This window comes from Ursus americanus, chromosome 6, assembly GCF_024610735.1.
Source record: "Ursus americanus isolate L20-20 chromosome 6, mUrsAme1.1.p, whole genome shotgun sequence".
NCBI classification, from domain to species: Eukaryota; Metazoa; Chordata; class Mammalia; order Carnivora; family Ursidae; genus Ursus; species Ursus americanus.
This window is the reverse complement of record NC_142132.1, coordinates 74724965-74741475: the sequence shown is the minus strand read 5'-3', so window position 1 is coordinate 74741475 and position 16511 is coordinate 74724965. Positions and strand designations below refer to the sequence as shown.

The following is a 16511-nucleotide window of genomic DNA, read 5'->3' as shown; positions in this document are numbered from 1 at the left end:
ATGGAAAGATATCCCCATGCTCATGGATTGGGAAAACAGATGTTAAAATGTCTATAGTACTCAGAGCAATCTATAGATTTAATGCAATCCCTAAAAATACCTAGTATTTTTCACAGAACTAGAACAAATAATCCTAAAATTTGTATGGTACCACAAAAGACTCCAAATAGCCATAACAATCTTGAAAAAGAACAAAACTGGAGGTATCGCAATCCCACATTTCAAGACATACTACAAAACTGCAGTAATCAAAACAGTATGATATAGGCACAAAAATAAGCACATAAATTAATAAAGCAGAACAGAAGGCCCAGAAATAAACCCACAACTATGTGGTCAATTAATCTTCAACCAAGGAAGCAAGGGGGAAAAGTCTCTTTAGCAAATGGTGTTGGGAAAACTAGACAGTGACATGCAAAAAAAAAAAAAAATGATACTTTCTTACACCATACCCAAAAATAAAATAAAAATGGATTAAAGACCTAAATATGAGCCCTGAAACCATAAAAATCTTAGATGAAAACACAGGCAATGATTTCTCTGACATTGCTGTGGCAACATATTTCTAGGTATGTCTTCTAAGGCAAGGGAACTAAAAGCAAAAATAAACTATTGAGACTACATCAAAATGAAAAGCTTCTGCACAGTGAAGGAAACAATCAACAAAACAAAAAGACAATCTACTGAGTGGGAGAAGATATTTGCAAATATTTTATCCAATGAAGGGTTAGTATCCAAAATATTTAATAATACAATTTAAAAATGGGCCGAAGACATGAACAGATATTTATCCAAAGAAGACATCCAGATGGCCAACAGACACATGAAAAGATGGTCACCATCACTCATCATCAGGGAAATGCAAATCAAAACCACAATGAGATATCATCTTATATCCATCATAGTGGCTAAAACGAAAAACCCAAGAAATAACAGGTGTTGGTGGGAGGATGTGGAGAAAGGGGAACCCTCATGAACTGTTGGTGGGAATGCAAACTGGTGCAGCCACTGTAGAAAACAGTATGGAGATGCCTCAAAAAATTAAAAATAGAATTATCATATGATCTAGTAATTTTACTACTGATCTTCTACCCAAAGAATACTAAAACACTAATTCAAAAAGATAAATGCACCTCTATGTTTACTGAAGCATTATTTACCATAGCCAAAATATAGAAGTAACTCAAGTGTGCACTGATATGAATGCATAAAGAAGATGTGTGTGTGTATATATATATATATATATATGTATATATATATATATGTATATACATACATACATACATATATACATATACATATATATAAAGGGATCTCTCTCAGCCATAAAAAAAAAAAAGAAATCTTGTCAATTGCAGTAACATGGATGAATCTAGGGAGCATAATGCTAAGTGAAATGAATCAGTCAGAACAAGACAAGTACCATATGATTTTACTCACGTGGAATTTAGGAAACAAACAAGCAAACAAAAAAGAGACAAAGAAACCACTCTTAATTATAGAGAATACAATGGTGGTTAGCAGATGGCAGGAGGGGAGGGGGACGGGTTAAACAGGGGATTAAGAGTACATTTATTGTGATGAATCCTGAGTAATGTATAGAATAGCTAAATCAGTATATTGTCCACCTGAAACTAATATAACAATGTATGTTAATTGTACTGGAATTAAAAAAATAATTTAAAAAAAGGATAATTTCATATCTTTCATGGTTTGACAGATCTTTCCTTTTCCACACTGAATTGGTCAGGATATACCACAGTTTATCCATCCACTTATTGAAGGACATTTAAGTTGCTTCCAAGTTTTAGAAATTAGAGATAAAGCTGCTATAAACACACATGTGTAGGCTTTTGTGTGGACGTAAGTTTTCCAGAAGGAATTTTGAGATATTCTCATTCTATCAAACAAGGGAATATGCCCCAGTCCATTTCTCTGTGTGCATTCTCCTCTCTAAATGTGATTGCACACGAAACACGCTCTCCATACCAGCTCCAGAACATTCTGATGGTCGTCAGGAGCCAGTGTTTGTCTATTTATGTGTTGACGCCATGTCCTTAAGACATAAGCTGGATTTTCTTATAGTTTTGATGAAAATGAGCTGATTCAGATCGTGGGTGAGATAAAGAATCTGTTATCAGTATGTTCTTGAGAATGATGATCAGAGAGGGGAAGAATCTAAGAGAGCTCAGAGTTACTAAGAAGTTTATGGATCTCCACCCATGACAGTTTTAATTCTTTCAAACATACCTATTTGTGCAAATGCACTTAGCATCCATATTCACAAAGAGGCAATATTCCCATCCTACAGAGTCTAAAAATTATGAATGATGCAGATGCATGTGACAAATAATGGGCATTCTATACATGTACCTCAATGACTTACATAAGAGAATTAAGTATAGATTTTTTAAAAACTGAGCTATTAAAATCTGTGCTTTAGTGGAGGACGCATTTAGCAATAGAGGTTATTTACCTGCAGACATCAATACAGTAAACCAAAGGTAAGTTGACACACAATAAACTTATTATTTTGGCTTAATAAAGGATTTGCTCTGCCTCATTTTTTAAAAGATTTTACTTCTTTTATTTGCGAGAGAGAGAGAGAGAGAGAGAGAGAGACAGCATGAGTAGTGGGGAGGGGCAGAGGGAGATGGAGATGGAGATGGAGAGAATCTCAAGCAGACTGCATGCCAAGTGCAGAGCCCAATGTGGGGCTCCCTCTCATGACTCTGAGATCATGACCTGAGCCAAAACCAAAGTTAGACACTTAACTGACTGAGCCACCCTCTGCCTTTCTTTTAAGAAGTCTCAGAACCTTTAAAAATGGTATGTATTATATTGGTAAAATCAAATACCCACATGTTTTATCACAACCAATTAAAAGCTTCAGAAAAAGAGAAATTGGGGCACCTGGGTGGCTCAGTCATTAAGTGTCTGCCTTCAGCTCAGGGTATGATCCCAGGGTCCTGGGATCGAGCCCCATGTCAGGCTCCCTGTTCCACTGAGAGCCTGCTTCTTCCTCTCCCACTCCCCTGCTTGTATTCCCTCTCTCGCTGGCTGTCTCTCTCTCTGTCAGTGAGTTATCATAATAACTCATAAATAAATAAATAACATCTAAAAAGAGAGAGAGAGAGAGAGAGAGAGAGAGAGAAATTAAAAGAATTTAAGAGCAGGATCAGAATTAACCGTCTTACTGGAAGTTTCTTAGATTGCCTGAAGAAAAATCTGAAACACATTTTCATGCATTGCTTCCTTTAGACTCTGAAGACAAGGATGACTGCACACTGTATTATAATCTTTGGCAGAGGTTCACCTGATCCGCGTATTTTTAGACATTTAATGTAAAATAAAAATGCAAACATTTAGTCTCTGGGCAAGTATTTATATTCCCTGTGATGACACTCAAATGACTTTGGCAGAATTCTGAGGAGGGGGCAGTTCTACACAATATGCCAATTAAAGAACACAACGTCACTACACTGTATCACATCACTTTCTTCAACACAATATTGAATGTTTATCACATGCACTATACAGCACTGTAGGGCAACATCCCTGCCCAGCTCCTGATCCTTTGGAAAATGGGATCTCGTCATAACAAGTGGTAAAATATCATCATTACTGGTGATATCTGGCAAAGTGAGCTCTGTACAGAATCTAAAACAAAATCATTTAGTAAAACTAAGTATTTTAGTTCAATGCAGCTTATATGTTCAAGTTAATTAGTGAGCAATAAAGAAACTAGAGAGTGGATTTCTATCATTTTTTTTTTTTGTCCTTTTTGGTCTCTGATTAATTAAAGGCAAACTGTTTTCCTTGTAGACCATTTAGAAAACACAGATTTGTTTTTGAAATATTATAGATTTGCATTTGGAAAATAGGTAATGATAAATAAACCATAATTTTCTACATGCGTGTCAAAATTTTCCATATTTTTTTCATTTTCTGTAGACACACATAAAATTTACTTCCAATTTATTCAAAAGCATCATAATAACTCATCAACTTTATATGCTTTCATCTCAATACAGACCAGCTTTTATTATTTTTTTATTTTTTATTATGTTCAGTTAGCCAACATGTAATACATCATTAGTTTTTGACGTAGTGTTCAATGATTCATTAGTTGCATATAACACCCAGTGCTTTTTAAAAATAATGAGAACACCCAAGTTTTTCTGATTTTTTTAAATGTTGCTAAAATTTAGTACAGGTAATTAATTTTGTTTAAAAAGAGGCCAGCAGTGCTATGGACAGTTTTGGCTGATTCCAGAGGATAAGCAAGAAGAAAAAAAAAAAATTATACCAACTCTTCAAAGGGATAAAGGAATGTTTCTAAGACGGCACAATGAAGGTATTACATATGTCATTTGAAGGCTTCAAAATATATGTAGGTTAAATTCCAGGAAAAAAACATCATTCACTAATAAGCCCCATATATATGTATATATAAATCTGGAAGACAGACTTTTTCAGACAGAAAGCATGATCTGAACAAACCCAATGGAAGCCCAATGGAAGGTCCATTATGAAATTAGTAGACAAACTGAGCCTTAGAGCACACTCACACACTTAGTTTGAAATAGAAACCAAGACTTAAGAGATACCATTTTACTGCAGCCCTAATAGAGGAGAAGAATCTATAAACACTCATACACTGAAGTTAAAAGAGGCCCAGAGAGAGTTGTAGAACAAAGCACCAATTGTATTTATTTTGGTTTTGATAAGGAAAAGTACTTCTTGAAGAATGTAATATGGATTTGGTATTAGTTGTTCATTATGGCAGATAACCTGAACCAACACTCAAGCTTCTTCCTCTGTTCTCAGAACCTTTGGTCAGGTTCTCCCTTCCCAAGAATTCTCATTTTCCCCTTAACCATTCCTAGATTGCCATGTCTAGTGAGCTGCGGAGCTTAATCCTTACCGGATTCCAGCCAGTGTAAACAGGTGGTGGAAGGCTTACCTTGTGGTCCACTCTTTTGGAGGAATGCAATGTGTCTTAGTTAGGTGACCAGGTGTTTGCATGCATGACAGTCAACTCTATCTATTGACAAAGATAAATCCCAGCCCTATCTGGGTGCACTCTTGGACTGACCCTGAGTAAAATACTCCTTTACGATCAAGAACGAACAACCTTTCTAGTCATGGAGGATTTTCTCATATATTATCCAAGTAAAGCATTTTCAGCATATGACCTAATTTAAATGCATACAGGGAAGAAATTAAAGGAGTGCTGTTTGTGGATTTGGGCTGCTGCTTTCATTTATTACTTACACACATAACACATCTAGGGTTGAAAGGAGAAGAAGTCCCTCTCAGAGGAGTCATTTGTAAAACAGAAAATTCACTCACCATTCCGACTCTCTTCATCGATAGCAACTATGGTGGCTGGTGGTCCTCCCCTAGCTAGTTTGCAATCTGAAGAGAGAAAACAACCAAATGTAAGGAGGAACAACTGTAAAGCACTCACCATGAGATGAAATTCTTTGAGATGTGTATTGGTATTGAAAAAAGAAAAAATCCTACAATCAAATTGATATGCATCATTACTTTACTTTTTAGCTTAAAAAATTTTTCATGAGAACCACAAAGATTCCTTACAACATAACACAATCACTTTGTACACCACAAAACTACTCAAATCTTACTGAGAAAACACCAGCAGAGACCACTGGAGAGCAGAAGTCCTTCAGGACAGAGATAATGGGATGGTAATTTAACCCAAAGAAACAACATAAAGGAATGATTAACAAGGATAAATTGTAATTAAAGCTTCACAACAGAAACAAACATAATTGGACTTTAATTGTGATAAAGGGGCTAATTAAAGGGAGTGAATAGAATTTTAATAATGTTCTAAAGAGAATAAAACAAAGACAGACAAGCAATGTTCATGAGGTTGTTTGGCATTTTTATTTTTGTTATCTTACCCTCATATTGCCAGTCTGGAGTCAAAAGTATAGAGTCATCAATGGAAGCAGATCAGAAAAATGGAAGAAAGAAAGGAAGAAAGAATATATGTATATATTTAGTGTGGATTGAAAGATATAAATAGCACTATTTAACGACAGATACATCACATAATGACTTGTGGAAAAGAAATACATAAAACCCTTCTATCAGATTTTCCAATCCTAATGTAATATTAACACAGTAACTTGATAATATATGTTATTAGCATCTCCAAACTTTATTATGGATAGGCTTGAAAATACTATAAAGTACATTTATATGTTTCCCATGAAAAGGTAAATACCAATTACTATGAATGGTCTACTATCCCTATGTTGAACGAACCCGAAGGATAGTGCCCGTCCATCAGTAGAGATGACTAATTTGTTATTTCAAACACTGCTAATACCTTGTCAAGAATCTCATGATAATGAATATATAAATAGTCCAATGAGCTATAATATCCATAAAAAGTAACATGAAGGCTTTGCCTGCAAGATGTCACATGTATGCTTGTGCGACGTATAGTGTCTCCGAGGAGGTAACCCGTGAGCCTGAGGGGGCTGTTAGGCACTTACAGGTCCACGGCTCGCTCCCGTGACTGACTGCAGCATAAACCAGATTTGCTTAAAGCCATCCAAGTATGTGTGTTATTTGGAAGATTCCGAGGTTATTTATTCATGCATTCATTTGTTCATTCATTCATTCGAATTCTACTTATTATGCACATGGACATGAATAATAATGTCATCAGCAAGCAAAGTTCTATACTGTAAGGTACATCTCTCTCATGCGAAGCTGAAAATCTCAGAGCTCTCCAGTATTTTTCTCTGCCTCCTCGTCAATATTCAAGGAATTCCAAGTCACAACACTTTTAGATCTAAAATATCTCATACTCATTACTCTCCTCCTCCCTCCTCCACCCCCGACATACACTACTTAGCACTCATCACCCCTACTCTTGAAACGATGTCCTCACCACCTCCCAGAAGCTTTGTTTTCACCCTGTGTTCATTGACTCATCCCATGAGAATTACTTTCATGCACCCAAATCTAAGGTACAAAAATGGCACTTCTCTGCCCAAAGTTTTCTTTACTTTGGAGTAAAGAAAACTCTCTTAGGATACCATTTAGAACTTTTCAAAGCTAAATGGTTTAGGACAACATCTCAAAAGAGGTCAGTTCTCAACAGGGTTTATTTAGAATTAAGCACTGTGCCCTTCAGCCATATCAGACTCCTGACTCTTGCTGGGCCATACTTTGTATGTTTAGGGAAGTTCTGTTACCTGAATTCATTTCTGCCTCTCTTCCACCCAGCAAAGCTCTGCTCCTTTTGGTAGAATGTGATTTCTCCTATTTCATGAAAACTTGCCCACATCCCTACTCGGAATTTGTCTTTTATTTCATTTTTTCATCTAGTTTTGTATTCCTCTATGCATTTGAACATTATTCATTAATTCAGGAAAATTTGTAGATGATTACTCTGTGCTGAACATGGGAATACAAAATTAACAGCTCCGTTCTTCAAAGGTCTCAGGTGAAAAAGGTTAGAGACCAGCAAGAACAAAGATGCATAAACAACCACACAGATGTAACACAATGTGGTCCATGTGGAGGCAATTCCTTAACCAGTTCATTGACAGCATAAATGATTAAAAGCAAAAAGAGACAATGCATGTGGGGAGTGGAAATGGGATACACAAGAAGGCAGAGGCTGTTTGTGCAGAAGAGAATAAATGAAACCTGACCAGTTCTTACCAGAAGTAGGTCTCATATTACCAAACATCTCTTCCCTTTGTCTTTTGGAGAGTAGTTACTTTTCAAGAGTATTCCTTCACCAACTGGGTATCATTAAATGTATGGATATGCTTTCCCTACTCTGCTAACCCAAGTATGACTCCCCACCTCCCAGCCCTAACTAACCCTCTTACCCTTCCATTCAGTCCATTATCTAGCCACAACCAACCCAATTCATGTTGGCTGTACCGTCTGCTAAAATGCCCTTCCTCCTCTTCTTCTTCCCCAACTTGACTTCTATTTCTCTTTTTAAAAAACCTGCAAGGCATCACCTCTTCCGGAAAATCTTCCTTGTTAGTCCAGATTCAATGCCTCTTCTCTGTATTCCTTCAGTGTGCACGATGTTCCATTGGATAAATTACAGCACCGTAAAGACGGGTCTGTCTTTCTCACAAGAATTCCTTCAGACCGAATCTCCATCATATTCATCTAAGTAACATTAGTAACCATCATATTTATCACATTCCACCATAGTAACCAATTCTTAAGAAATGGTCTTAAAAGAATATGTGTTGATTTTTCCTGAACTACAGTCCACCAAGCTACAACCTCCCATTTGAACATCCTCCATGAGCCATAAGTCTGTTCTCTCTACATCTTCACCAACATAGAGGCTCAGCTGTGATTCCTCCCACTCCGTCTGCATTAGGAGACTTTCCCTAAGCTTTCCTCTTCCAGCAGACTCCACATTCCTCCCCACCCCAGTAAGATAGCCTCATATCTAACAAATACTTTATTTATTTGAGATCAAACCAAAAGTGATTTAATTTTTTTAAAGATTCACAATGTTAATGAAGAGAAATTAGCCTTATATCTAAAAATAACCTATTAATAGTATTGTTCACAACAGCTAAAATGTTTGTTTTGGAATGATGCATTCATGAAAGCATGATTAATTAGTTTTGAAATGCACAAAAATATTTTCAATAATGAAGTATATTCAAAATTGTCTAGAAAAGAAATTAATTTTGGATGGAATAGCCAGTGATGTATTGCGTATGCCAAATATCCAAATGGACATCAAAATGAAGACTAGAAAGTAATTTGGGGCTGGTGATGCTGTTCTCTATGGTGTACAAATAATTTGTCCAGCACATGAAAGACAGGTGAGCTGATGACGCTTGTACCTTGGAAGTGGACTTCCCTAATCTATTTAATTTCATCCTTGACTGTCCTGGTTAAATTGCAAATTCATTGTTTTTCATGCCTCAAATTTCTAACCTCTTAGGCCCCTATCTGCTTCCCATAACCAATTTGTTATAAAGCACAGGCTATGAATACAAATGCCTGAGTGCCCAGTGTGATATATTTCTGCAAATTTGTCATCAAGCTAAGAATAAGCCATATGTTTTTAAATAATCTCATGCAACAAGTTGGATTTAAAACCCAAAAAGAAGTATTAGAAAAATACATAATATCCTGGTTTCAAAGGCACTAAATCTGTGATATGCTGCTCTTACTATAGCCCGAAGCTTAGAGCATGCTACAGATGGGTCACAGAAAGGCAAAAATCCAAAATTGTCTAAACCTGCCCATTCCTTACCAGGAAGTGACAACAGCCAGGAAAACCACATTTCTACCTTAGCCTGTTTTCAAAATGTCCTTTTAAAGCCAAACAATGTGTTTTCAATAAAATTTCAGTAAAACCTATTCACTTGTTTGTGTGTGTGTGTGTGTGTGTGTGTGTGTGTGTGTGTAGTTGCCATGGCTATATCAATCACTTGCATATTTTATTTGCCATAGACCTCTCTTCTGAGTCTGGGTCCTATAATCAAGGTGATACCTACACTTGTAATTTCAAAGTTACCTTAAACGTATTGCTACCCTGAGCCCAAAGCTGGCCTCTTCCAGCATGTATTATATCAGTGAATAGCACAGTTCTGCATAAACCAGAAAGCAGGCAGTCACCTTTGAGCCTAAACATTTCCCTCATGTGCTTGGACTAAATCCAACAACAAGTCTTGAATTTAATTCCTACAGAAAAAAGCTTCTCATATCTACTTCCTGTGTTCAGTCTCCAGTGTCAGCACACTGATCCAATCTCTTACTAATCAAACAGGTGTTGCTAACCATTTTCCCTACAGGCAATCTTGTCCCACTCTTTTAATTTGCTGTCTTTATCCACAGTGATCTTTTATAAGGAAAAACTGGCTTACCTTTTTATGATTTGCCATTGCTTTTAGAATAAAACATTTTTTTATGACCTACAATCCTCTGCATAGTCTGATTTTAGAATGAAAACCAAAATGCATGGTCTACCGGGACCTGTGTAATATGGCCTCCCCTCCTCTCCCGTCCTATCTGTTCCCGTGCCCTCACTTGCTGTCAGCATTCAGACAGATTTGTTTCTTTTCTTTAGTCATTCTATTCTCCATCCTGAGCTACCTCAAGACCTTTCCATATTGCAGTATTTCTTGTTTCTAATCTTTACTCTCAGCCCATCATTCACTTGCATATCCTTTAGATTTTGGTGTATGTCTTACTTTCTCAAAGAAACCATTTCCAACCCTCAGGTTCCCTGATATATACTCTCATAACTCTGCCTTCTAGTTCCAGTTTATGAATATCTGATTCCTCACCAACAGAGCTTCAATTCCTCAGGGTTGTGTCCCCAGGGCAAATTTTCTAGAACATAATTGATTCTCATCAATTATTTATTGAATGTAAGAATTTATGGCTTCAACCAAATTTGCAATTTAAAAAAATGCTATAACTTATTTTTTTTCCTTTTTAATATTTGAAATATCATTCTCATATGCAAATAATGGAGAAGGAATGAGCAACAATTAACTGTCCAAGACAGGTTCATTGATGTTACCTCACTAGAAGTGTGAAGGGGAGCAAGATGTGCCAGCCCGAATTATGCCAGCTAGGCATGCAGAGGTGAAGGCAATCGAGACCAGTAGAGTCAAGAAAAGCCTTTCACCTCCCTTTTAACAGTGTAAAAGAATTCATAAAGGAGGCCTATACCAGCAAGAGAGTTATTACCAGAGATAAAGTTTTCATTGGAGAGACTTGTCTGCATGTCAAGGCAAACATTTATTTACCAAACATTTCTTCTTCACATTATCCTGTGAATTGTCTTCCTCCTCTTTGAAGCCCTAGGTCCCTGTCCCTTTCCTTAGTCCAGGATGGTATGTATCTAAGCCTCAACTGCCTGGATGACTTTGAGTCTCATATCTTTGTAATTAATTGTGTTTTTCTCCTGTTAATTTGCTATTTTATTACAGGGGGTCTCAGCCATGAACCTAGAGAGGTGAGAGAAAATGGCTTTTCCCCCTGCATGTGAAAATCTCCCACTGAGGTAAAGAAAGTAATAGGCCAATTTTATAGGACTTTGAGATGCTGTGGGATTAGTAATGGAAGACCATGGAAAGGTAAGAATAATAAAGAGGAGTAATGGAAAAACAAGGTAGGAGAAGACTTTCACTTGTCTCCAACTGACTATAATTTCTGTTAGAATTTTATATGCCACCCATCCAGTTGTCTGCACTGAGAAACAACCAAGATTACACCAATATCCTAATATTAGCAAGATGTGTTCCAAGGTCTTTCATGACTTGGTCAAATTGTACTTGAAGAAACAAAACTCAAAGACCTCAGATACCAAATATTTTATGATATCAAAAATCCCCAATACTTCTGTGTCACCTTAGAATTTTTAAACAGCTATTTCCTTACCAGCTGCTTATGATTATCAGTGAATTATTCTATCACCTAGCAAAGTATTTGACATATTGTAATCTTCCAATATATTTGTGGTACTATGTACTATCCTCCTTCATGGAAAATGGATAAAAGAAATAATTAAAATCTTAGTCATTTTAAATCTTTTGGGAGAGTGTTTTCAGACGTTAATGTAATTGATTCCTAATATAGTACAAAAGTAAGAATATGTGCTTTGGTGTCAGAAAACCTACTTTCAAATCCTAACTTTGGCTTTTAATAGTAACATAATATTGAACAGATTATTAACTTCTTATACCTTGTAACTCTTGTACCTCAATTTACATAAATAGGAATAAAAGTAAATATACCTACTTCATAGATTTATCACAAGGATAAATGAGATAATCTATGGTAATTTCTTAGAATAGTCCCTGGCAAAATGTACAAGCAGAATAGATACCTTTAATTTTTACAGTATCATTATTTCAGAACCAATGTATTTGGAAAGTCATTCCTATTTTTTCCCTTTGATCAAAGACAGTAGAGAATCTCTTGGCTTCCCCTGAATATTGAGGGAGGGCTGATCTTATTGATATATGTGATCATGAAGTGCATTCTCGTTAAGGATAAACGTAGTTGTATGAAATGTCACTGATGGTTGTATGGACAGAAATATGCTATAATTCTTTTTCCAGATATCAATGTAGATACACTATCCTTGATTAAATTTAATAGAGGCAAATAGGATTCCTGAACCCCAGGTTAAGAAGGTAAAGGGGTCTCATAATCATCCATTGGTTCCAATATAGTCCTGAAATGTACTGGTGTCCCAATGATCAAGCAGAAAGGTCAAGAAAGAGTTACAGATCTCCTGAAACATCTATTCTTCTCAACATTCCTCTGTTATCAGTTTGGATATCCAAAGTTATCTGAACTCTCTTGTTTAGAAGTATGAATTTGTATGCCTACACACACACACACACACACACACACACACACACACACACTGAAGCAGATGCTTGATTTGAAGCAATCTGGCCTCTCATTCAAAGGATTTCTGTGCTCTCTTTAAATTTCATGTTACACAAATATTTTACTTTCAATTTGCTTGTCACAAGCAGCAGTATCTTTTCTGTCTTCATCTATTCTCATCTTTTCTGTTGATCTTTGGAATATTCATTTCCAGGTAAGTACATATAGGAGTGAAATCCGAAGACAGAAAGATTCCCTCATCCAAAAGAAAAACAGTTTGACGCTGAGATTTATAAGTCAGTGGGATCATACTCTAAGTTATATTGTCTAAAACGACAGTCAACAAAGACACGGACTTGGCTTTGACTGACAAAAAGCAAAGTGAACTGAGTAAACTCAAGGGCATAGTGAGTATGTCATTTCCAACTCAAGAATAGGATGTGCTCTCTGGATTACTCTGTCAGCATTACCATTTAGAGATTCAAATTTTACCACGGAGGAAGCAAGGCATATTTCATGATGCCTTAGTGTCATCATTAATTGGATTATATAATTTGGTTAAGATGTTCCAACAACATGGTCTGGTAATGCCCACTGAAGTCATTAACAAGTATCATTCTCCATCATGGCTTTCATTAGGACAATTTATGGTAGAGACCGTGTCTCCCTTAACCACTTTCTTCTGAAGTTACTTCACTTCACTGTAATCAGTCTATCAACAGGAGTAGGCTTGTGCATGGTTGGCATTTGGTGAGAAAGAGAAACCCATTCTTATTAATAAGCTAAAGGATCTAAGAAATCAAAATAAAGACAAGTCAGGGGCTGTACAAAAAATGCAGGGCAGAAATTGTCAGAAGTCTGATGAGAAGATCAAGTAAATATTTTAAGATTATTTTTGTTCACTGGGAATATTACTATACTTGACTATCTTATAATTTTATGTAAATGTATTGTCAAACATGTTAGTCTTTGTACCCAAATGTGAATTTCTTTTTTAAAAGATTGTATTTATTTATTTTTGTACACATGCATGAGAGAGCGAGAAGGAGAGAGAGCATGCACAGGAGCATGAACAAGGGATGGGGAGAGTGATGGGAAGGGGCAGAGAGAGAAGCAGACTCCCCGCTGGGCATAGAACCTGATGCAGGACTCGATCCCAGGACCCTGGGATCATGACCTGAGCCGAAGGCAGACACTTAACCGACTGAGCCATCCAGGTGCCCCCAAATGTGAATTTCTTACATATACTTCATACTACATGAGTTAGAAGCCATTGGGGTTTTTCTTCCATTGGTGGTGACAGTTTTTCTTGTGTAACCTTCCAGCAGGTGACCATAACTACATTTGGTGAATTTGGGATGCATGGAAGAATTCTTGGTCCAAGGTATAATGTGTGACACTGTATGTGAGAAGAAGCAGCCAGTGTTGTGGTTATGGATGTGGCCTTGGGAGACAGACTGTCTGGGGTTGATACTAGCCACATTTTACTACTTGCTAGCTTTATTACATTTCAAAGTTACTTAAACTCTCTGTAGCCGAGTTGCATTATTTGTAAACAGAGGCTGTGTTATAGAATATTTCCTGGCACACACAAGTGCTTTAGAAGTTACTGCTAGGTAAATTCTATTCTAACCAAATGAGATAACTATACACAAAATTTGTATATCTCTCTATATTTTTTAAAGGTTTTATTATTTTATTTGAGAGAGATATTGAGAGAACGAGTGGGAGGAGGGGCAGAGGGAGAAGCAGACTCCCTGCCCGAGCAGGGAGCCCAATGGGGACTGGATCCCAGGACCCTGGAATCATGACCCGAGCCGAAGGCAGCTGCTTAACCCACTGAGCCACCCAGGCACCCATATATCTCTACATTTTTAAAAATGACTTTTACATATTTTTAAATTATATAAGTAGCAGTTGCTTACACTTTTCAACCTTCACAACAAAGCCATATTTTATTAGCAGATCAAAATAGGCTTGGGATGTGTTAGCATTTTTGATGTGCATTTAACATACTAGAACAGTGACAGCACATGTAATTATATGTCTACAGATTGTTAAGGATATATAATGATGGTAAGTCATGCAAAGAATTTCCTTTTAAAAATTATCTGAGGAATGCTTACAAGTAAAAAGTTCCTTTTAATACTGTAATATACAGCAAATTGTGTATCCCTTCTAAAAGTTCTTTGCGAGATCTTGTTATTATTCTAAAATCTTTCTGAAGGGCATTTTGTTTATTGATTAGCTTGCTTTACCTCATTATCAAATTTGTCTTTAGGTTTTATCATTTAAATATAAAGGGGAAAGGAAGGAGTAAGGGTTTGCGTCAATGAGGAAAAGAAAATTATTCAAGAAACACTTTATGAAAAACAGTTAAAGAGTTTATATCCATGTTCTGAAAGCTAATTTACTTTATTTTCTAATTATTCTTAACGAGGTAGCTCAGAAGAAATTCCAATCATGATTCTTACTAAGATACTCAACAAGGTCAAAAGATTAAAGTTGCACATCAACATTGTTGCATAAAACAGCATTCTCAAACAGAGAGATTCTGAATAAGTCTTTGTTTACAGCCTGCTTGCCTATTTAAGTCAACTTCCTTGCCACAAGCCAATTATGAGTACCTAAACTGCCAGTAAAAAGGCAAACTATGGATTAAATCATAGAGACAAAATTTTAAGCATTTAATTACTCAGAACACTAAACACTATATCCACGTAAGCATCACATCTGTTTTCTTCTTTTCTCCCCCAGCTTTCTTGAGATATCATTGACATAGAACACGCATAACTTTAAGGTGTACAATGTGATGATTGAATCCGCATCTGGGTTGTGAAATGATTGCCAGAGTAAGGTTAGTTAGCACCTCCATACCCTCTCATCATTTGCCCCTGTGTGTGTGTGTGTGTGTGTGTGTGTGTGTGTGGTGATAACATTTGAGCTGCACTCCCTTGAAAACTTTCAGTATATAATACAGAATTATTAATTACAGTCACCATGTTGTACATTAGAGCCTCAGAAATTACTCACCTTAGGGCTGGAAGATTGCATCCTTTGGCCAACATCTCTCATTTTGCCAACACCCCAGCTCCTGGCAACCATATTCTACTCTGTTTCTATGAGTTTCGTTTATTTAGATTCCATATCTAAGTGAGGAAATTCACTATTCCCCTTACTCTGGCTTATTTCACTTAGCATAATGACCTCAGAGTCCATCATGTTGTTATGAAAGGAAGGGTTTCCTTCTTTTTTTATGGCTATATAATAGTCTGTTAAATAATAATAATATCCCCCATTTTCTTCATCCATTCATCTGTCAGCGGATACAGGTTATTTCCATGTCTTAACTTTTGTGAACAACTCTGCAGTGAACATGGGGGTGCAGATATCTCTTTGATAATACTTCCTTCAGATATATACCCGGAATGTGATGGCTAGATTGTATGATAGTTCTCTTTTTATTTTGAGAAACTTCCATACTGTTTTCCATAGTGGTTGCACCAAATTACATCCCCATCAAGGGTTTCCCCAGGATTCTCTTTCCCTACATCTGCACCAACATTTGTTATCTCTTGTCTTTTTAATAATAGTCATTCTAACAGGTGCAAGGTGACGATATCTCCTTGTGGTTTTGATGTGCATTTCCCTGATTATTAGTGAGTTGAGCATCACGTGCCTGTGGCCACCTGTATGCTGTCTTTAAAAAAATATCTATTCAAGTTCTCTGCCCATCTGATTGTTCTTTAGGCATTAGATTGTGTGAGTTCCCTATACATTTGGATAATAATGCCTTATTGGATAGATGATTTGCCAACGTTTTCTGTCACTCCTCAGGTTGACTTTGCATTTTGCTGACTGTTTGCTGTTTCCTATTTAGCTTGATGTAGTCCCACTACTTTTTTGCTTTGTTGCTTGCACTTGGTGTCATATCTAAAAAATCATTGCCAAGACCAGCATCAAGAACTTTTGGTTATTTTTTCTTCTAAGCAGTTTTACAGTTTCGGGTCTTACGTTAAAGGCTTTAATCCATTTTAAGTTGATTTCTATGGTTTGTGTAAGAGAGGGATCCGAATTTATTCTTTTACAAGTGAATATTGTTTTCTAAACACTGTTTA

The 16511-nt window shown here is 36.5% G+C and overlaps 1 protein-coding gene across 1 annotated transcript in view; it reads right to left on the bottom strand.

Annotated features, from left to right (window-relative positions):
* PCDH15 (protocadherin related 15) overlaps positions 1–16511 on the bottom strand; it is a 1630853-nt gene that overhangs the window by 651548 nt on the left and 962794 nt on the right. Inside the window, exon 5 of the mRNA XM_087863140.1 lies at positions 5356–5421. Within this exon, the coding sequence (XP_087719266.1) occupies positions 5356–5421 (66 nt within the window). The remainder of the gene's footprint in view (positions 1–5355; positions 5422–16511) is intronic.